The 23,855-nt window shown below is 41.0% G+C and overlaps 1 protein-coding gene across 6 annotated transcripts; it reads right to left on the reverse strand.

The window, feature by feature from the left end:
* Positions 1–957: 957 nt before the first annotated feature.
* On the reverse strand, positions 958–23,525 carry BEND3 (BEN domain containing 3). 6 transcript variants are annotated; one of them, XM_054821179.1, is made up of 5 exons: positions 23,321–23,525; positions 16,940–16,997; positions 11,660–11,704; positions 10,977–11,200; positions 958–5,860 (listed from the first exon to the last, which is right to left on the reverse strand). In XM_054821179.1, exons 3-5 carry the CDS (start codon positions 11,691–11,693, stop codon positions 3,608–3,610), a joined length of 2,511 nt encoding a protein of 836 aa, XP_054677154.1. In that variant the 5' UTR covers positions 11,694–11,704; positions 16,940–16,997; positions 23,321–23,525; the 3' UTR covers positions 958–3,607. The 6 variants fall into 6 exon arrangements, with proteins under 6 accessions (XP_054677154.1, XP_054677152.1, XP_054677153.1 ...); XM_054821177.1 differs by having other exon boundaries at positions 16,888–16,997; positions 23,321–23,524; XM_054821178.1 differs by lacking the exon at positions 16,940–16,997 and having other exon boundaries at positions 23,321–23,524.
* Between the last annotated feature and the right edge of the window lie 330 nt (positions 23,526–23,855).

The following is a 23,855-nucleotide window of genomic DNA, read 5'->3' on the forward strand; positions in this document are numbered from 1 at the left end:
GTGAAACAAAATCTGAATAAATTATGAATAAAACCTGCATGTTATTTTCCGTGTTTCTTGGAGCTGCAGAATTCGTGTTAGCCCTTTCCAGCATGAAATTAGATCTGGTGTGCCTCTGTAGTGTCGAGCACACGATTCTCTGTTTCTCACTGCTATAATAACATAATACAAATATCAAACAGTAATTGAAGAGAGACAAATGACAGCTTTTAAAAAGTGTATCTAGAAATAAATTATACGCATTTTGAAGATAAGAAAAAAGAGTCACAAACATTTCCTAGAACATGAAACACTTTGGGGGCTGTAATGCATTAGCATAACAAAGTGGTTGACTTCAAGTAAAGATTTTTCTCGTTTGCAAACTTGTTGTTGATTCTGTCAGCTGAATACAGTTAACAGGCAATAAACTGGCACATACTTGGTGTCCCTTTTGATGGGCTGTTTTACATCTTTTACAGAGCTTCCAAGTAAGTTTCTAATTTGTAGAAAATGGCTAAGACACAAAAATATAGAGCTATGATATATTATACACTGCTTCTTTTAGAAATCTGTTAGAAGTGGGCTATTCAATGCTTATCCAAAGCTGATATATTTAAACTATAAGCCGTAGATAAAGACATTGATATTCACCTTAACAGGGTTTACTGACCTGGTCGGTAGAAAGCAATGTTCATCCATAGGAAGTCAGTGTATGCGTGGCTATGTATGTTCCAAACACTTCAGTATCTAGCAATCTTCCTATCATAGCCTCACTTTCAAAACAACAAGCTTATTCTTTTAAACAAAAAAAAAAAAGAGTCTGAAAGACAGAAAAGTCTTTTTAAATGGCTGCAGAAACCCAGGGTATTTTCATTTATATATTGCCTGACTAGCTAAGGTTATCTCAGAGCTTAGTGACAGACCTTACAGGAAAAAAAGTCCTGCTCATACTCAAGCAATCACCAGACAACATTCCTCTTGTATGAAAATAATATACCTTTAATTTATTTACAAGACTGACCAACTGGATGAAGTGGCTGTACTTCAGAAGCACTGCAAGAGCTTTCATTAGTGAACTGTGTCACTATTCATATGTCTGTATTTTCTTGATATCAGTTATAAAACATACAATCAAACGAATCATGAAAGGGTTGTGAAGAGTGAGATAAAAGGAATGTACACAGCAATTAGACAGAAGTTAAGAGAAAAAAACAATGAAAATCTTTCTATACCCACTTTCAAAAACGTAATTTTAAAAGGTGAAAATTGGGGTTTTTTACTACTAAGTAGATAATATGAATGGACTGATTTTTTGACTTCACGTCAACCTCTACAGTAAAAGCCAGTATGTCTCAAATTTGCATGCTAGCTAGTAACATCTGTCAATTGTACAAAAGTTTAATAGATATTGAATTCTTCTGGGAGCTTCGACATCACTAAGTGGTGAAATGTGTATGACATTAAGATAAGAAAATATAATTATATTTCTTACCTTCTGGCCAGCCATTTGCAACAACAAATTAAGCAGCTGTTAATAATTTCTGTCATTTTCTATCTCCCATAAAAGTGCATGTAAAAAAATTCACAGAGGTGCTAGGTAGCATACAATTACAAGAGAAAGTCTTGGTTTCTGATACATTCAATTTGCTAAATTAATGCACTAAAATTAAAGATAAGATGCAGACATTGTGGTATCAGTTCTTTATCTTTGGTAAAATGTTTTCATTTTATTATAGCCATATTTGCTCTGATATCCATTTTGTGCATGGTCTGCTATTATTTAAACCAACAGGAAACATTTAAATGGATATAAACAGTATCAGTGTATTATTTAGTACATTCATGACTTTCTTCATACATTCTTTGAGAATGTTGCTAGCATATGGGGAAAATGAGCAAATGCTACGATCTATTATGATTTACTCCTGGTTTAACATAATATTTTTACTAGTTCTTGCCATTAGGAAAAAACACTTTGTTTTGCTTTTAAAAGAAAGGGATCAATATGACTCTAAGAACAATAAATTCTAAAAATCTGAAGTAAAAATATCAAGTATTTTGTACTTTCTTACAAATGCTAAAATAGAAAATTACACTGGAACTGACTTAAAATTTGATACTATGACCCATCTAAGTAAACAACAAAAAAGGACCACAGAGAACATCAGCAATTGCTCCAACATGTTCCAGCAACAGTCAGTAAGCAATTACCTTCTTTACTGCCTTAAGAATCCATGTCTGACTCACTCTTACCACTTCTATCAGTACTAGAAGAGAAAAAGAAAAAAAAAAAAAAAGAGGAAACCTAGTTTTAAAGCAGTGCGCTCCAGTGACAAATCATACAGCAAATTCACATTGGGTTCTGGGCGGTCTTTGTTAGACTTGAACATATTAATGATGCAAACATGACCATATGAACCTAAGTTACACATACACAGTTATGCCTCCAAATAGCTACTAATTACACTAAGTCAATTTGGCAAAGTGAGAGAGTTCAATATCCCTACACTCGAAATATGCAGATGGTGCTGCATTCACACAAAGAATAAGTGACGTTACCACAGCTCATACGAAGGGACCCTGAAATTCTTAATTCCATCACAAAACCAATCTTTGCAGGTACTTTTTATATATGCAATTCCATATGAATACTGGAAACCTCTGGAATTATGATTTTGATAGAGAGTAAGGTCTAAAATTTTTCTAAGTTCTTGTTTCAGGTCTTTTTGTTGTTGTCTTTGTTATTTTACAAACAGAATGGCAAGCAGGCGATGGCAAGACATTCCACGGGTATAGGCTTGGGTCTATTCTGCTGGCTTTATTCAGACGAGCCATCCTTAGTCACACCAGCAGTGACACTGGACAAAACAGAAAAAAACCCCAACAAACTCACAGGGGCAGGATTGGGGTGCCAATATAAAAAAAACAAAACAAAACAAACATTCACATTATGTCTAAGTTCACATCTCAATTCTTCAACAGTTAATTCTTGGTTTTGGAAATAAAACCTAGGTAACAGTCAAAAATGCAAATGAGACCATTCTGACCCATTCTTTGACACAGTATTATTATTTTCAGTACCTCGGTATCAAGAACAAAACAATTGTGAAGCTGCAATTACTGTAGAAGCAAAGTCTAATATTCCAATGATTTCCAATGAATGTGGCACTTTCAAATTTAAATTAAGTTTAAATTTCAACCTCTGAATTCACTAACAAGACTGTTTATAAGGGTATAATGAAAAACTGCCCCTGAAGAGCACAAGAATAAAAAAAAAAGTTCTTTATTATTAGAAAGTGATAAAAAAAGGAAGACGCAGAAATGGGGAGTGGAGTAATACAGTTTCAATACATGTAGTTGCACCAGTGAAAATCATGCTCTTAACGAGTCACTGATAACTCTGTCACCGATGACTCATGGTCTTTACCCACGTACAAACGTAGTAAGCCACTTCCCACTGCTGCCGTGCCCACAGAGATGCAACACACACGTTAAAACGCAACAAACTTAGTGCCTGACTGTCCCAGATGCTGAGCACCCTCAGCTCCCGACAGGCCCCTCAGTCTAAACCAAAGCATAATCCTGACAATAATTTAGTGGTCAAAGTCTTAAGAATTTAAAGAGCCTGTCACTTTTTTGCTTTCTTTGCTTTTTTCAGTATATCACACTTTTTTCTGTTAGGACGCCGGCATCTTTCATCAATGCTCGGTATACATTCATAATGCCATACTTCTTCCATTTTCTCCACGGGGTAAACTGCCTCCACGTAATGACGGATCAGTCTCAGTCTGATAGGATCGAGCTGTTTTTTGTTACAAGCACCTGAATGGTTGTATTGCATTCTGAGATTCTCCGGAGTAAAGAGTTCGGGAAAGAGTCTTACGAGAAGCCTGGCAGCAAAGTTGCCAACCGACAGGCTCTGCTGCACTATCTCTCTTACCTCCTTATCAGACAGCAAATACAGAGAAGGCACAGGGAAGTCTGGATTAGGAACCACGAGTTCATCGAGTGGTATCTTGCAAAAATCCTTGCTGCTTCTTTCTGGTGGCAGCGGTGGCCCTTCGAATTCTTCTCGAAACCTCTCGGGGTTTATTGCATAGCTGAGAAATTCCCTCCTGTCGGGCCCCGGCATGTGGATTTTCCGTTGCTGTTGGTATGTGCGCCTTTGCTCCGTGTCTCTTCGCCGACACCTCTCATCAAGCTTCCCAACAAACTCCAATGTCCATACTCTGTCATTCTTTGCTCTGGGGTACAGTATCTGCACATAATGTCGAATTAATTTAATTCTAGTGGGGTCGAGCTGTTTCTTGCCTAAAGATCCACTACAGTTGTATTGCTTCCGTAAGTTTTCATGAGTAAACAGTTCAGGAAATAAGAGAACAAGCAATCGAGAGGCAAAGTTACCTATGGAAAGACTGCTTTCATATATGCTTTTAATCTGTTCTTTGTTCAACAGGTAATCCGAGACAGGGACATCAAAATCAGGAGGGGGAAAGTCAAGTTTGTCAAAGTCTATGGGTACAAGCCAAATTTTTTTTGAGCGCCTGCCAGGTTTTTCATATTCAAAACTGTCTTCCACTTTTATGATTGATACATCATCTGGTAAACTAGAAGAATCGTAACAGTCATCTCTCATCTGATCACATTCACTTCCATCCATATACGTATTTTCAAGCTCATCATTTATTCGCTGAACACATTGCTGCAACCAGGCTTCTTCTTCTTGCACATCTGGGAAGTAAATTTCAGTGTACCTACGGATTATTTGAAGCCGATGAGGATCCAGCAGCTGTTTTCCAGAGTCTCCAAAACAGTTGTACCTTTCAGCTAATTTTCTGTGGTCAAAGAGTTCCGGAAACAATCTGTGTAACAAAAAAACAGAAAATTCCCCTGGAGAAGAAGCTTCATCTAAAAATTCATTGAGGTCCTGAGCATCCAGCATGTAATCTGAGGCAATGGCAGTACTCCTGTCCAAGGACAAAGCTTCCTCCTGCTCTTTATCCTCCATAAAATGAGAGGATTCGACCTGCTCAGTCTCATAAAAACTGGACGATTGCACGTTCTGCTGACTGTTTTCCATTTCCCTTTGAGCCCAAAATCTATTGAAAAAATCATTGACTTGAGGCAAACACTCCACCTGCCACACAGCTGTATTCTTCACAGAAGGATAACAAACTTCCACATAGTTACGGATAAGCTGCAGATGAAGGGATTCAAGTTTCCTTTTGTTGAGAAAGCCGCATGCACTGCAGCTTCTGCTGAACTCATCATCACTGAAGAGCTCTGGGAAGAGCTGCACCAACAACCGGCAAGCTAAGTCTCCGCCTGACGTGCTTTGATCCATGATTTGTTTGAGCTCCGCAGAAGTCAGCTGGTACTCCGGTGGAGGCTTGAAGTCTGCAACAGACTCCGCTGGACTGACTTGCTTTTTAATTCTGCTAACCTCCAGAGACAACAGGTCAACTTTACTGTGAAGCTGAGTCATGTTGGTATTGAGGGTGTTAAGCGTGTAAAACATTTTCTGTATCAAAGAATATATATTTGGGTCAGAATCTGCGGCGGCCGCTGCTACGGCAATGGCTGCAGCCGAGTCCCTTTTGCGTTGATCATTCAAAGTCCGAAGATGCGAGGGACTGCTGGGGTTGATTTTTTCAAACAACTCATAAGAAGTGAATTGCTCTGCTCCTGGCGGGTTCTTCTTCTCCGTGATTTTGTGTGAGATGCCATAGAGAGGTTTTTTATAAGATGGAGTGGTTATATCACTGAAGGATTCTTCTTCACAGAGCCATGTTACGTTGGCATTCTTGTTCTTGTTTGGCTGCTCTGCATTTACCTGAGTGGGTGAACCAGTATCTCTGTTCTTCATGTTTGAAAGGGGGCCCTTTGAATGAATAAATATTGTATTAGTAAGATTGCCTTAAAAATATATAGCTATAAATATATGCCCCTTAAGCAGGCATTGTTACATAAATATGCCAAGTCAATTTTTCTCCAGAGGACTTAGTTGTGTTAAATAAATCAAAATTAATAAATTCACTAGGAAAAAGAAAAACACAGTGAAATATTAGTTAGGTGTTTGGTGGGGGTTTTTTTGGCTCATGGCTTTCTCCATGAAACAGAAATGCAATAATAAACCTTCGTACTCTTTACCCACAGAGCTCTAAATACTCTCCCAAATTAAGTATCAATATGCTTCACCTTGCACATGAGGACCTTGGGCTGTAGAGAATTTGGGTGGCAACAAGTCAGCAACAGAGCCAAGAATAGAATCTAGATTTTCTGACTCCTAGTCCTGTGACCTTGCCACTGCCTCCAACAACTGCATTTAATGTTCCAGCACTCTCTTTAGGTTAGCTTTTGAAAATACCACAAAAGCTGTAAGACACCAAAATTATGTTTATTCTCTTCTTTCTGATGTGAAAGGTTTCTACAGGGTTGGGTTTTTTTTAATCTTTTAACAGTGTACAACTCCTAAGCAAGTTCTAAGAATGACTGTAATGTTTAAAAAAGTATTCTATTTAAATAATAAAAACTTAAAACCGAAGTGAAAAGTACCTTCGTATTATCTTTTTCAAAAGGGAAGCCTAAGATTTCCTTATTTCTGAAAGGCAGGGAAGTTTAGACTCATGGGTTTCTAATTTTCTAAATTATTTATATAAAAACAGTAATGAGCTCTTAAGGAATTAATGTTCTCAGTAATTTCTAACTCTTCCTCATTGCTTGAAATTGGAAGCAAGCATTTTCATCAATTCACAGCAAATATGCAGGGCTTGGGTGGGTTGGGTTATTTTGCAAATGCATGGATATTGCAAACAATTCTTAGGAAGTTAGGTAAATAAAAGAATCAAAATCTAACATACAGAATTCAAACATGAGAAAACACTCACAGATTTTAGAGAAGACTGTACTGAAACATTTTTCTTGGCTTCTTCCACAGAACATTAATTAGATAAAAACACAGAATTTGCATTCAAGTATTAAAACAAATGGAACACAGACTTGAGGTCTGAGCTGAGAACCACAAGCAATTTGAAATTCTAGTGAAGACCTCCGCTACGTCCTACAGTGAGGAACTTGAATTAAAATTCCTTTCTGAAAAAAACAGAACTGTAACACTCACGAAATTAATCTAGTCCCTATGTGTGCTCACACTTGGCATCTGCTTACTGCAGTGACAAATTGAATCTAATTACTTTTTAATTTCTAATGTGACGTATACGCAAAAGAGGCTCAGAAAGAACAAGCTGGTTTCCATTCCAAGTTTAGAAACCAGCAGACTCAATTAAATTGAAGTTGTGTTCCCAAGTTCTGCTCTCATTCACATCATACAACCCTACATATGAAACCTTGTGTTTTCACAACCAAAGCTGTGCGGGTAGACAGATGATAAAATGAAAGCGTAACACAAAGGCAATATATTTCACAGTGCACCAAATCCCTAGCTGTGGAGGTGCCTAAGTCACCTGACTTCCAGGTCCCATTTAGAAGACTGTCCCTCCAGTCCCACTCGTATTAAAGCACACTTGCCATTAGGACAGCAAGAAACCTGTAACACCATCAGCTATTAAAGGGTGACTTACCCCAGCAAGACGTGATATACCCTGACTAAATCAACTCTTTGTGACTTGTAAGATACCAAAACACAAAAGATTGCACTGTGAGCAAACTGTGATGCACATTGCTCCCACCTAACTGTAGGCTCCTACACTGGGACTGAAGTCATCATACACCACCTGCACTTGACAGTCAAAAAACCAGAGGTATTTCAGGTGTAACAGAGCTCTCCCAAATAGACATCACCTGAAAGCAGGTCTCCACTGACAATAAACATAGTTCTGCTCCCCAGTCAGACCTCCAGACTGAATTACAAATTTCTTTTACTGTTTTAGATCAAAAGAACAAAACAAAACTGCGATTCTGGGGAATACATTTCTTACACATACAGTGACACCTGCTACCCAAGTAGCTAGCTCTTCCATTAACACTACTCTTTACAGAGACTGTTCCAAATGTTCCCTCACATACAGAGTATGATAGTATGATGCATTCCATTCCTTCTCTACTAAACAGCTTGCCACAGGCCACCGGTCATCCGTCGGTTCTCATCAGAACCCGTGCCATACCTTTTCCCTAATTACTTATATAATAAAACTTGGCAATGTGGGGGTCACTTCTATTAATGTAAACACAGAGCCAGGGCAAAGCAATATTAGAATGTGTACTAAAGAGCACAAATTCATTGTCTTAAGTATCTTACTGCGCTTTGATAGCGAGTATTGTGAAAGTTTGCATTCTTAGTTTTGGACGCGGTGCTCTGGAGGAGGAGAAGTGCTCACGGTAAGAACTAACTACAGCGGATCTCTGCTGCGACAGCAGCAGAACTTCTGCCCTTTCACTAACGCAGCTCGCAGTATTTCGATCTGGTTGCGGGACGGATTTGGTTATCTGCGTTTCAGAAACACGTAATCAGTGTTCAACTAACAGATGACAACACATTTGGGACTATATTTAAGGATTTTCTATTTCAGATGCATTCTCGTTTTCTTTCCCTTTGCTTTTAATTATCTTGTCTTTATACAGCTTCCATCTGGGAACAGCACTAGCCACAGCATAAATACATGGCTTTTCGTAAATTCTCCAATTAAACTAGTATTTAATATTTTTAATTAGTTTTCTGTAACACTGATCTTTAAACATCCATGCATTTTGTATCATACTACACAGATTTAAGATGATCAGTTTTAACGTATCATCAAAAAATAAGCAAAGATATTGTTCTATGAGACTTGATATAAATAAGATAGTGCTGTTTTTTATATTAGATTTGCACAGCAAGTTTTATATTATACATGTTCTTTGTGTATTTGTGGTATTTTGGTAAATATCGACCAATGGAAGTAATTGTGAAATAGTCTCTCACATTATCTCTTGGAGTCCTAAGCCAAGTTTTAAAAGTTGTTTAGTTACTGCTCTGCTCAGTGCTAAAGTCCAGCTAATTTATGACCTGTATTATGCTTAATAAACAAAGTCTAAATATCTGTAAGTATACAGAACATGATATTCTAGCATATGAGTAAAGAAGAATAAATATATGAGCAAGAAACATATAAAACGATTCTATCAAACACATGAGAACTTGGAAATGTCTTGCACATTTTTTTTTTAAACTTACAATCTTCTACACTTTTTTTAAAAAAAGAAAATTAGGGAAAATGAATTTCAGGTTATGAAGTGACAATCAGAATTTAAAAAAAAAGTGAAATGTCTTCTGATAGAAAGTTATTTAGTAATATAATCACCAGCAGCCCAATAGTACAGTTACATAACATAAAGTTATGTACATAAAGTACAGCTCTGCTTATATCATACATAGATGCCTATGTGATGTGTAGTAAAAATACAATACAAGCACAATATTCTCAAAAATAATTAACATTTTGTCCTCTGTTTAAACAGAAATAGTTTATGAAGTCATCAACTAAACCAAAATACTGGTACTAGAAAAATAATTAACTTTAAAAATATTGTTAGGATTGAGGACAATTTCTGGTTGGTTATTTAACTAAACATGCTGATTCATTTGGGTCAGTCAAGAATGAATTTTCATCATTGTTACTGGGTCACTTTCTGATACTATAAGTCCAAAGTTATAACTCAGTTCAAATAAATTTAAAAAATTATCAAAGGCAAACAGCATACAGTAAAATCTAAAGCAAGCACAATTCAGAGACCATTACAAAGCTCTTTTAAGAATCTGAATGTAAGAAAGTTGTAAAAAGAAAAAGAGAAAGGAAAAGAAAGAAACCGTGTAGTAACATTAAAACCTACCTACCACAGGCATTCAGGGAAAAAAAACAGCCCCGAGAAGTCAGAGAGATTACAGTCAAGAAAAAGAAATATGAAGAGCTATGGCTAGAAAGGAGAAATGAAATGCACAAATACAACACGGAATAACTGGCTAGGTAGCAGAACAGCAGAAAAGGATATGTGCATTAGAGTAGGTCATAAACTAAATATAACCCAGGGCCTGAAGTTATTCAAAAGAGGATGAATTTGAATCTAGGTTATTTTAATAAAGTGCTGAGTGTGAAAAACAGGAGGTCGTTATACTGCTGTAGAGGGTGTTAGAAGAGACGTGACTATCCAACACTGGGCATTACCCTTTCAGGAATCTCAAAGAGGACAACAAAAATATAAGGTGACTCCTGAAGAAGAACTGAAGAAACAGACTTTTAGTCTTGGAAAGGAAGGGCTGAAGGTGGACAACATCACACCAATTTTCCCATGTGCAGAAGACTTTTCTAGGAACAGATGATCACTGCCTTCCCTACTGAAAAGAACAAGGACAAACAGAAACTCGCTCAGTTTCAGCAAAGATTAATGAAAATCTCCAACTGCTAGAGCGGTGAAACACTACAACAGGTTAACAGAAGAGAGTGGGCATCTCCTTCACCGGCTGGACAAACATCTGGATTGTCACAAGTGGGATGCCGCACCAGAAGTTGTAATACATTCTGCTCTTGATATGCTGAAGTCTTCTGCATCCTTGCATTTTTATCTTTCGAGTAATACACAAATTTATACTTGTCTCATTGACATCAAAATCTGTGTCACAGAAGGAAGAATTACAGCCCTGAATCTACCACTGAGGATCCAGCTGAAGGACTGTGTGACATGAGAGGGACTGTAATCAGAGTCATGCTCAGTTAATCCAAATCTCTACCTGCTCCTACATTCTCTGACAAACAACAAAAATATACTTCACATGAATGAATTAACCTATAAGTGTATTTCATAGATATGATCGCTCCCACGTTATTTAAAGAAATACCCAGACAAGTAATGTGTGCAAACTGGGTTAAGATTAGCCATATTTGACTCAAACTCGTTACTAATGCAAATCTAGTTAAATGACTTGCATTTTGCTTATAGTAGCAATGAATTTAGCCTGTGAAATATGAACAGAAAAATCACACAGTCATGTATAGAGAAGTCACCTCTTGTGTAAAGCGTCTTTTCTTCACACTGGGTAAGACATCTTGCTGGCTCCCTGAACCATCACAACCAAGTGAGGTCTGTTTCCGTTTGTTGGAATCCTGTAGGCAAGTAACTGCGCCATCCAGTGAGTGTTTCTCAGCAGATCTGGATGTTACCGAGCAGTCTAGAGCTTCATCTTCATTTTCTGTTTCTACTTTCACAATATTTTTTTTAGGAATTTTTACTGGAAAAAGAGAAGGTTTAGAAAGATAAAGCACTCTCTCCAGAAAACCACGACACCCTTAATACAATCTTTTGTGGTTTGTTTCTTTTTATGAAAATGTGTTTTGCAGAATATAATTATTTTTTATGACTTGTATGGTAAGTGTATGTTGAGGCCACCCCAAAGTCAAGTTCTTATTATGCTGGGAACCATTCAGTCATCCAGTAAATGACACTTTCTTCCCCAAAGAAGAGTCTAAAGTATAAACAAAGTTACAGTAGGAAGAATTTTTTTGAGGGGGAGGAAGGATGTAGAGCAGAAAATATGAGTAACAAAGATAACGGTGTATTTTAGATAGCTTTTTAAAAACCATTAATGTAATTTGTCTTGATCCAAGTGCACTCTTTATCAGGTTACAAAGGCTTTCATTTAACAAGTATTTTTGCCTGATCATAAATTACACAAAGTATAATATTTTACCTTCATCATCATCAGTGATTTCAGCTGAATTCATCTTCTATTTCACTAAAGAACAAAACAAAAATACAAAGATAAATATCAGCATCTTCTGGAATCAGGAAATACCTACATCTGGTTTTATAATTACTTTTAATCGAGAGCCATTGGGCATTAACAGCCCATGGATAATTTCCAATCTGTGCATTTGTAGAACCTAGCTATTTTCAATAAATTTCATGGCCATCTATAGACCCGTCAACATGCAAACTATACTGCAGACTGCATACGACAGCTAGGAATGTATTTAAAACTATACGTTTTTTTCTGGCATGGAGAAAAGTAAAAGTAATTTTAACCTTCTCTCTAAAGTATCCTGGCAGTATATAAACGGAAGTCAACTGTATTAAACTCTCCATCCTGCACCAAGTCACTACTTCTTATTACAGTCAAATGTTTTTATATTGTCATTGTGGGTGACCCAAAGTCATCACAGAAGGAAGACTCATCATGAAGTGGCATATACATGCTGTAGTAAGTTTTCATTTAAAAATCTTTGCTCTTTTGATATGGATTGCATCGATTCAAGCAGAGCAATCTGTAGATCTACAGTAACTACTTGTTTTCTGTCAGCCTCTAAATAATGTAAGAATGTTTTTTGTAAGGAAAAACAAATATATGTATTATTCTAGCATGATTTTAGCATTACTTCTCATGTGAAAGACTCAGTTGTATTTCTGTTTCCTTGAAAACTAATTTTGCAAATTACTTGAGGGCAAACATCAATCTGTGGACACGTTCCTGAAAGATATTCTAAATCTTTTAGAGATCTACAAAGCAAACAACCTAATCAGATGTCACTGACTGTTACAGGGCACACAGCTGCAAACCGACACTCTCAACTGGTAAACTGGTGACTGGCAAACTGTCACACGCCGCTCATGCTCATCTACACACAGCATTATGTTTACTTAACCCCAGAATATTATTAATTCACATTTTCCACAGTTAAATTCTTCTTACAAATAGTTTCCTTTCAACTGTTCCTGCCTATCCTTTAGCCAAGATCTGAAATCAAGGCAGGTTTCTCTCTGGCTGGAGCAAGTGAATAAAGCAACCAGTCAATCAAAAGTACGTACAGCCCAGGAGTGGGAATTATAATGACATTTAAAAGAGAGATGAGGAGAGAAAGACAAAGCAAATCTGTTTTGGAGGGAAAAAAAAGTCTCTACCTTACTTTCGAATACTGTCCAATAGAACTATTTTTTTAAATATCAAAATATTGTTAAAAACCTCTGCAAACACTTGAATACTGTATAGTTAGGGTAGTTATGAATATTTTCTCATCAGTAACTGATGGGTGTTAACGGTAAGTATGAGACCCCATTCAGGGTAAGATTTTGTAGGATTGTACTACAATGGGTAGCACACACACCCAAACAAAAGATGCATGGAGTTATAAAATCAGCTCATACTGGGCCACTCTATAAGCCAAAATATCCTCTGATGTGCCACTCTTCAACATGGCCCCTACACACAGCCTTATAAAGGGCATCTTTACAGGATAACATGAGATTGTTTTCATCATCATGTCACCAAAAAAGTCTCTCAGTTGGACGTAGAGCTACTACAAACCCCTTAGATATCTACTCCTTTTACCCACTATAACTCTCTATTTCAGGACTTGCATTTATTAATTGATCCACATATGAATTATGCCAGATTATAATCACTTCACTTAAACTTTTGTAAACTCCGTAAAGACATAACAGCATGAAACTTAAGTGGCCTGCACCAACTTCTAAACCACCTGATAAGCACTGGTGGGGGTTAATACCCAGTCTTACTAACTCAACATTATTTATAAATTTAGACACAGCCACTACAGCTCTTTATGAAAAATCCTAAGACCGTGTATTTCGTACAGCACCATCAAAAAGCTACACTGGACCTTAAGAAAAGCACCTAGTAGTAAACGTTCGTATTTTGCCCTGATATCCCAGATACATTGACATTCAGTTTCTAGATCTTTCTTACACTTCTCCATACTGTAGTAGGCTTAGCTCTGAGGGATGTGGTACAAGACCAACGTGTGTCAGTGTCCTGTTTTCGGCTGGGACAGTGTTAATTTTCTTCCTAGTAGCTGGTATAGTGCTGTGTTTTGGATTTAGGATGAGGATAATGTTGATAACACACTGATATTTTGGTTGTTGCTAGGCCATGTTGACACCAAGCCAAGGATTTTTCAGTTCTCACACAAGCCCCATCAGCAAGTAGGCTAGGGGTGCACAAGAAGCTGGGAGGGGACACAGCCAGGACAACTGACCCAAACTGGTCAAAGGGATATTCCATACCATATGACATCATGCTCAGTATATAACTGTGGGGAAGCTGGCCAGGAGTTAAGATTGCAGCTCCATAACTAGCTGGACATCGGTGGTCCGTGGGTGGTGAGCAATTGTGCTGTGCATCGCTTGTTTTGTATACTCTTTTATCATTATTGATATTATTAGTGTTGGTGTTATTATTATCCTCTGCCTTTTCTGTTCTATTAAACTGTCATTATTTCAACCCACAAGTTTTACTCTTTTTTTTTTTTCCCCCAATTCTCTTCCCCAGGTGAGCGAACAGCTGTGTGGTTGTTTTAGCTGCCAGCCAGGTTAAACCACGACAGTCAGTGCTCAAGAAGTGTTTGTGAGGGCCTGAGGTGACAGTAAGCACATCAGCCCATACCACCACAGAATATTCTGCAATGGAGATCAAAATGGTTTTCCAGATAGTCCTAGGCTGCTCTATTAGAGCAAAACACTAAAAGATGGTAAACAGAGTCAGAAGGGAAGAATATAAAGGTGGTGGTGGGGGGCAACAAAGTATTTAGGAGGGTATCTAGGGAATCATAATTTCCTTATAACTGCTGCTACTACTGCTATTCAAATAGGAAGAATGCTTTAGGAGAATTCCTCTGAGAGAATACAAGGAAACTGGAAGGAGAAGATAAAATGAGGACCTGAATAGCCACTCTAAAACTGGAAAAAGTGAAAACTAAAGCAAAGTGCATACCCTGGTTAACTTTCTAAAGGATGCAACAGCAGGAAGACCAAAGCTATCCCAAACTCAGGTCAAATAATATTAAGTCAAAACAGTGTTTCACATATTTGAAGAAAAAAAAAAATTTTTTTCCCAAAAACTGCCAGAATTCAGCTAAAAGTGAATAGTCCATCAACGAATGGACTCGAATCAACAAGGCCTGGAAATACTGGGTTTTGTATTTGAACTCTTTGGTTCCAAACAAAGCATGAGCTCCAACCTTTTCAGTTTTGGGAGCCCTGGTAATCTCTCTCTCATTATCTGGTATCCGATCTTCTTTGTGAGATTTGTAAGAACTTAAGATATTATGAGAAAATGAAGCACATATAACAGCTTCTGTCAAGAGACAGGAGTCAACTGCCCCGCTGATTTCCTGCCCCATAGTCTCACTGGCTCCCTTGGTCAAGCATGGGAGCCCACCTTAACTTTCAGTGAGCTCTGCTAGCTTGATAAACTGACAGAAAACAATTCACTTTTTTCTTTGCTGGGTTATTTTTCTTCTAATTCAGAGAGGTAAATGGTAAGGCAAGTAATCAGGCCCAGCTCAGGAGCATGCATGAGGTTTGGGACAGAAAAGAATTAAAATCTCTCTCATACCACCAAGCCAACTAGCTTGGTTGAACCATTTCATGAAACTTCACTTATCACCTATTTATACCACCAACTCGCTACAAATTTGGGTTGCAATGGACTCACAAGCGAGTAGTGAGCAGACACAGAAATATCAACAGAGCAATTTGTATCATTGCTTCTGTAAGGAATGAGGTCAGATGGGTAGGGGGAAGCCGGCATGTGTGTGTGTGCATGTCCATGCATGTAAGCCTGTCTATGTAAGGTTAACAATAATTTTGTTGATTGTTTAAAGTTCATTAATGACAAAAAGCTTCAGATTCTTTAAAATACTGTTTGCAGTGAATCAGTACTTATGAATAATAATTATCGCCTCCGCATAAGAGGCAGCAGTGTCAAAAGCTGTTCTGAGGCAGCATTGTGCCCCAGATTGTGAGAATAAACTAAGCTGGGGGAAAGAAAAAAAAAAAGACGACTTAAAAGAACTTGGGACAAAATAGTACAAAAAACGATCACGTAAGAAATCCATCCAGTAAAGCAAACACCTGACAGTTGTTCCTTGTCATGTTGATTACATATAATCTAAACATATTTTATTCTTACTTTATATGTCTTTTTTCAAAACAGAAGATGAATATATTTATCACCGTTAGCCTAATACTGACTCGATGCTATCTACAGGTCAGCAGTGAGCTGGTTCTAGGAAGGGGTGAACATTCTGTGCTGAAGTTGGGAGCCCAGGTATGCAGCCGTGACTGGCTGAGCAACCAGCCTTGGCAGTTTTATCTTGCTGGGATACAGACGGACGCTACTTTCTGCTGAAAAGAGGATCTGGAAGGTGGATTCCAAAACATACCAAACACCTACAACAGCAGCCTACGTCAACAGCCAGATCCTGATCCTAATGAAGCCAGTTGGTGCTGTAGCCTAAGCACCCGTATCTCTAAATTTTAGCTGAAACTTCTTGTATTTCCACCTGAATTGGCCAAAAAAAATCATGCTTTACAAAATATGAACATAAACCTTAAACTTCAAGTTTTAGGATTTTGCTTGTAAATATTTTAATTCATGAACCAAGTTATTTTAGAAGCATTTTCTCTGGGTTCTTTGGTTTCTCTCTTGTGTATAGTTAAATTCCAAAGAATGTATGAACAGTTCAGAAACACCTAACGAAACAGGCATACAATAGGTAAATTAACACATTGTTTCTCTATGCTTATGCTAAAACATGGGCAAAACACTCAGAAAGAATAAATCTTATAACCCTGATGATGGATCCTATACCTCTTAACACTAAACATGAAGCAAAAAGCTGATACTCTCACTTTTTCTTCAAAAGAGACTCTGCTATTCATTAATCACAGTTTGTTTCTAGTACAGTCATTAGCTAAACCTAACATAGGATAAACACAGAGATATGTAGCACTTGGACAAATTCAACAATCAAGGAAGAAGAGGTAAACAGGCCCCATCCTCACATTACCAACATTTCATGTATTGAGAATGGTCGTCTTGAAAACAGTATGTAATTTATAATTTATGTGCAATCAATGTCTCAAAATAAACACCTTGCTGATGTATCAGCACATACTCACCTTCCCATCTAAACTGCCTTGATAGCTACTAGTGCTGGTACTGTACAGATACCTGTGCTGAGCCACTGCTAGGTGTCACGCAACGGAGCCTGGGGGATGCCAGCACTGACCTGGGAAGACACAAACATTTCTTTTGGCTCAGTCCTCCAGACTCACTCACACATCCTGACACTTGAAACAGTTATGAGCTGGCAATGCACGCTTGCAGCCCAGAAAGCCAACCATATCCTGGGTTGCATCTAAAACAGTGTGACGAGCAGGTCAAGGGAGGTGATGCTCCTCCTCTACTCCACTGTTGTGAGACCTCACTTGGAGTACTGCATCCAGCTCTGGGGTCCCCAGTACAAGAAGGGGAACTGTTGGGGAGTCCAACAGCAAGTCCAGAGGAGGGCCAAGAAGATGGTCAGAGGGCTGGAGCACCTCTCCTATGAAGACAGGCTGAGAGAGTTGGGGTTGTTCAGCCTGGACAATAGAAGGCTCCAGGGAGACCTTACAGCACCCTTCCAGTACCTGAAGGGGCCTACAGGAAAGCTGGAGAGGGACTGTTTGCAAGGGCAGGCAGTGATAGGACAAGGGGTGATGGGTTTAAGCTGAAGGAGGGTTGATTTAGATTAGATATAAGGACAAAATTCTTCACTGTGAGGGTGGTGAGGCACTGGCACAGGTTGCCCAGAGAGGTTGTGGATGCCCCCTCCCTGGAAGTGTTCAAGGCCAGGTTGGATGAGGCTTTGGGCAATGTGGTCTAGTGGAGGGTGTCCCTGCCCATGGCAGGGGGGTTGGAATGAAATGATCTTTGAGGTCCCTTCTAACCCAAACCATTCTATGAATCTATGATTCTATGAAAAAAACCCGAACCAAAAAGGATGGTTTTCTTAAGATCATTAAAGCCTTGTTCTTCTAAGAGAAGTGAATAAAAACCCCTAGATTTGCAATCATGCAAACAATGATACTATTCTTTTTTAACTCATGTACAATGAGCCTATTTGCCGAGAACTGATGTGATATACAGCACTGTGTCCTCCTCTTTCAACTTCAGCTACTTCTAATAAATTGAATATGCATTACAGTCTAACTCTAGACATTGATCTAATCGAGGTCCCCAAATCCTGGAAGAGTGATCTAATCACCAGGTTATGGCACGCTGGAGGGCAAGTGGGAAGAGGACTGGTGGGCCAGGGCACAAGGGGGGCAGGGAAAGAAGGGGGGTCCCAGCACTCTTTGCTGAATCCCCTTCCCACAGCTCCCGCTCTCCCTTCTTCCCATCAGATTAGATGTGGAATGAAGCAGCTCAAGGAAGGGACTTAACACTCCCCACTTCCATTGGTATCACTTAGACACATGCTTCTATACAAAAGACCTACCATGTTATGACACTTAATTGTATCATTGTACCCCTTTTGTAACAGCATTCAACATTGAAATGGTATTACCAGTGGCTAACAGTGAAGCTCAGAGCATACTGCAATGCTGCAAGCTCCAAAGCATGGAAGAATGCCTTAAAAATGAGGTTTTGGAATGTTCCTCTGTGTGTTTAGTGCTAACTACCACCCTGAAGATGCCTGTGCAAGTAGAGCAAAAAATGTGATCCATTTAGCAAAAATGTGCCTACCCGAAATATGCACTGAAGCCTTAAGGATTTAAAGCACTTTGGTACAAAAGATTTTATGAGTAAGCGAGCAAATTGCAAACATATTTCAGTCTCATATCATCTACTATAATGCATAATGATACTTAAAAGTAGCATAAAAGTGTACCTAATTATTGATATATAAACCAGAATTGAATCATAAGCCTAAGTTAAATCATCCCATGATGTGCATTGTCCTCCTCCTATTTACCACCTAACAATTACTGATGTGTCAGTCAGTCTTGGAGGACACCCTCCCTACCTGTCTTATGATCATGACCATTGTAAAAGCACAATGCAAAGAGGAAAGATCTTGCTGATAATGTAAGATCAAGGCAGTTCTCTGCCTTTGCAATCATTCTTAAAGAAAGCCCGATTGATCAGAAAAAAAATAGTGTTGTTCTGCTGTTCATAGCTAAAAACATAACTCTTTACTCCTCAAACACCCATATCTAACGTAATAAGTTCCAACAACTGAAAAAAAAAGATTAGTGAGAAAACCATGTAGAAAAGTATAAAAGTGCACACACACTGTATGTGGAAAGCAAATGTTTTCATAACACTTATTAATTGTAACTACAAATGTAAATAAATCATTATCTTAACTAATATACTCTAATATAATAAGAATGTCTGTTACCAGTTTTATAGAAGTTGCTATTTATAATTTAAATGCTTGCATAACTGTGCTGTTCAGTTCATTAATACACGGTAAATGTGTAGATGCTGCTTCTTGAATGCACACCATCCCACTAAATATTTTAGTATCTTCATGTAGGTTGGAAGGAATGTCTCTAATTTTGCATTATCAACTACAAGAATGTTATTACAAATACAGGGGTTCAGACATTGTGTACTATGAGATGTTTATTCCTTTAAAGCCTCATGGTGGTACATTGCTTCATATATTAAACTCAGAGGCTTCAATGAAAAGTATTCTACTTGAATGTCATTTGCTTCTGAAGAGATGAATTGTTCTTTACATTTTGGTCAAAAGTTACAATACACGTGTTTGCTAGTAACATTAAATATGTGTTTAATAGTGTATGTGGAATAAGCTGCTCAATTTCCTTGCTTTCAGAATGCAGTGAAAGATACAATACTCCTCTTAAAGCACAGGTAACCTAGTAAAGTTAAATAAATGATGGGAATACCAAAGAAGCTGATATTCTAAGGAGGTAACATTGGCTGAATTTTACAAGATCTGTACATTGAACTGCTGTTTAACAGCCAGAAGTAGCACCTACTCCTACACATGCCTTCCTGTAACAGGACTTTATCACAAAATTGCAATGGTATTATGCTATGTAATTAGAGCGTGGTTTACCCAGAGTCAACCAAAACTATTGTGTGTGTGTACATATGTATATATATTTATCCTCAGCACATTTCATATGAAGCATGCACTGGTTAAACCCAGAAAGCAACCGATGCTTCCCAAGGGAAACCCACAGCCTTGAAAGGAGGTGTGGGTAGGTGGGAGTAGTCCTCTCCCATGCAGCAGGTGAGCGGAAGGCTGCTCTAACCGCCTGGTGACAGCGTGAAATCCTGTCCCTCGTGACATTTTAGAAGACCGATTCCTGCGTAACACTTTGAAATAATGAGAGCCAACAGCCATTCTCAACACGCAGCCCTGGAGTCCCAGGAGGAGACAGGACCGAAGGCACACGCCTCTGCTCAGGCTGCCCAGGAGCTGCCTCCTGCTCGGGTGTGCGTTGCTTTCCAGGCTGTCTCTTGGAAAGCTCTCCTGCTGGGCTGGAAGCAAACCGAGAGAACTGTGAGTTCTGGGTTCTGCTTTGGGAGCCAAGTCATCTGCATCTTCTACTTCCTAGCTGTAGCACTGGGTTCAATAATTTCAATATTGCAATTATCCTCAGGGTACATTTGATTCCTTCAACTTGTAAAAAACAATGCAACTCAAATTCAATTCAACTAAATTACACATAAATACCACTCCAAAATTGAGCCGTAAAATGTATTTCGTACAGGCAATGTTTGCCTTCTGTTCAGTTCCACGGGCCAGTGATTTGACTTTAAATATTACAGAATACATGGCCTTCTCAAGAAAAGCAAAACAATACAAATTTTTTTCTGGACTTTTTTGCATTTTCATCAGTATTTTTATTTTCTATTTAAGTATCCTCCTATTGCTGAAAACTTCATCACCACACTGATGTCCAGAATAAGCAAATAACTAGAAAGGGTCACTGTCAGTGTACTGCCTGAAACAACATTACTTACTAATGCTACAAATTACACCTAAAACCATTATAACAGACAGAAACTGGGGAGGGATGGGGAAATCAGTATTGTTTGATTTGCACACCTGACTGCAGTGTGTATATATTTAGTCAGGCTTCCTTATAACTTGTGACTTTTCTGAGGAAAATTTTGAAAAAGCTTGAGAAGTTACTTGAAAAGGTAGGAGGTTGAAGAAGTCTGATACCTGAAACCACCTTAATTAAAAAAAAAAAAAAGATAACTAATTTCAAATTGACTACCCATCTTAAAGAAACTGTGAAATAAGAACATTGCCTCAGTTAACTGAGCAATGAGCAAAATGCAAGTAGACAATATAAAGAATATTACAAGCAGATGCTTTCTACTCTGTCAATTTTGAGATAGTAGGGTGCTGCTAGTGACCTGAGTGAAGTTTTTGAGTAAAACTTATTCTTGATATCCAGTACTGAGACTTGAAACATTAAATACTTTAGAAAACAGTACTGCAACATTACAATCATCTTCCGACTATAAATACATGTATAACAAGTTCTAAAACTATGAAAAAATACTCTTAAAAGAGCCAGCAGATGTTGTTGGAAGCAGTACCCTTACGGACAATAAAATCCCTATACTTAACATAGTTTGAAAACCTCCTTTGCTGCCCTGTGGAGGAGGACAGGAAGCCTCAAGTCTTCACTGAAGCCAGCCTGCAACAGAGGCATTTTGCCAACAGAACTTAGAGGGCATGTTCTCAATTTGGGTCTTTTTTTATTTCATTTTACTTACATCTGCAGATGTAGTTTAAAAAAAAATAAAATCACTGTCCTCAGTTTTCCCACAAGTTGCCTAAAGCTGAAGTTTTCTCAACCTGTCCCCCGTACTTTATCAAACACCAGTTTAATCTTGCACTGATCAGCAAAATGCTAACCTAGTTTATTTCCAGCATTAATGCATCAATTTGGTTTTGCTTCAATTAGGTGTCTTCCCCTGGTCTATTAGAAACATTTTGTTTTTCCTCCACGCTTCATTCTCTTTGCCCTCGTTCTTTGCTTTTATCTTAAAATACTGTTCCACCCGAACTCTGTACAGACAATTTAAAATCTCCTCCAAACTGCAATCAACTCTCCCTTATTTTTAGCCACTGGACTTACTTAAGCTATGAAAATACTTAGCAAAAATGAAAAGTTGGTCCAATGCCGAGTTTGATTTAGCAGGAGAGAAAAGGAAAATGTATCAACATATACTGGCAACTATTTGTTTTATTAGATGTAATCATTCACGTAAATTCACAATCGGATGACTAGGTATCGGCCAGCAGCAGAGAAAAGGCTTTTCTTTCCCTGTTTAAATGTGTCTGCCCCAGGGGTCGGGGATACACTGTTTTTTTATAGGTGGCAGCGACACGCTCTACCCGCACTTCAATCCAAAAAGCTCTGGGACTGCGTCAACGCTATGTGGAAGCCGTCACATGGCTGTTGGCCTGCCGCCGGCTCGCATTCTGCTGGTTCAGAGTTTGTTCCCTTCTATTTACAAAAGGCTGCGTGGACATACCGCAGGGGAAAGTAGGGTAGAGGCAGCGGGCGATCTGGGCAGAGGCGGACGGTTCCCCCGCGGTGGCCCTCTCCGGTCCCCGCGGCGCACCACCCGCCGAAGAACCGATGTGAATGACCACAGAATCACCCACTCGATACCACCGCCACCGTCGTTACCAGGCAGGGGCCTGACCCCAGCCCACGCTTTTGCAGGGCGCCTGGCCCCACGCTGCTCCACGGGCTCCTGCGAAGCCACCGCGTGGCGCGGCGGCGGGCACGGGGAGGGGAAGGCTGGGGGGGGCCGGCAGCAGGAGGGGGGGGGCAGCAGCTAGGGACGCTGCCAGGCAGCCCGCACCGCCGGGGTTCCCCGTTCGCCCCCCCGCACTGCCGGGGCTCCCCGCGGAGGGGCGGCGGCGGCGGGCGCCACGTGGGAGCGGCGCGGCGGCGAGGCCCCGCCCGGAGGCGGGGGCTGCGGTGAGGACGCCCCGCGCGCCCCGCACGCGGCGGCCGGGGCCGCTTCCGCGGTCAGACCCACGAGCCCGAGGCGGCGGCGGCGGCGGTTGGTGCTTCCGGTCCGAACCCTGCCCGGGCGGATCTATGTGGCCGGCGCTGCGGGGGGGGGGGGGGGGGAGGGTAGGGGGAGGGGATAAGGTGAGACTGGAGGTGACGGCGGCGTGACCGTTCCACTCTCCCCTCTCCTTCTCCTCCCCCCGCCCCGCAGATGGAGGCACCCGGGCCGGGCGCGCGCGCCCTCGCGCGCCCTGCGCCGCAGCGCTATAGCAACGTTCCAAGCAACGAACAAAGAGCCCCCCGCCCCCGGCCGCCCGCGCCCCGCGGCGTGGGTGGGGGGGGGGCGGGGGAGAGCGGCGGCGGGGCCCCGCGCCGCCGCCGGGGGGAGGGGCCGGCCCCGCGCCTCCCGCTCCCCCGCTCGCTGGCGCGGCCCCCCTCCCCGTTCCTCCCCTACCCGCCGGGGCGGCGCTCCCCGCCGAGGGCTGCGCGGAGCGGCGCCCCTCCCGCCGCCCGGCCGGCGAGCGGCGGCAGCGGGACTTACCTCGGCTCCGCGCGGGGGCACGGGAGCCCCGGGACGGCGGGGGCGGCTGGAGCGGCCGCCGCTGGTGCCCGCGTTTCCCCCCCGCTCTTTGTGTGCGAGGGTCCGCGCGCTGCGCTCTCGCGTGACGTGACGGGACCGTGTGTCATTTCCGCACAAGGACACTGAGCCCCGAGCCGCCGCGGCCAGCGCCACCCGCCGCCCCGGGGCAGGGGCAGAGGCGGGAGGGGAGGGGGGAGGAGCAGGCCGCTCTCCCCCCTCCCCCTCCTCCCCACCCCCCGCCCTCCCCGGCGCTGCCACAGGGAACGCGCGGTTCCCACTGGAGACCCCGCGCGCCCCCGCCGCGCGCGCCCCGCCGCCCACTCGGCGCCGCGCGGACAGCCCCACCGCCGGGCGCCGGCCGCTCCCCCTCCCTTCCCCCTCCCCGCGACGCGCCCTCCCCGGTCCCCAGCGCCCGCGGGCAGCGCGGCGGCCACGGCCACACGTGGGCCACAGCTCGGGAACGCGACCGGGCGTGACGGGGAGCGTGACGGGACGC

This window comes from Grus americana, chromosome 3, assembly GCF_028858705.1.
Source record: "Grus americana isolate bGruAme1 chromosome 3, bGruAme1.mat, whole genome shotgun sequence".
In the NCBI taxonomy this organism is placed as follows: domain Eukaryota; kingdom Metazoa; phylum Chordata; class Aves; order Gruiformes; family Gruidae; genus Grus; species Grus americana.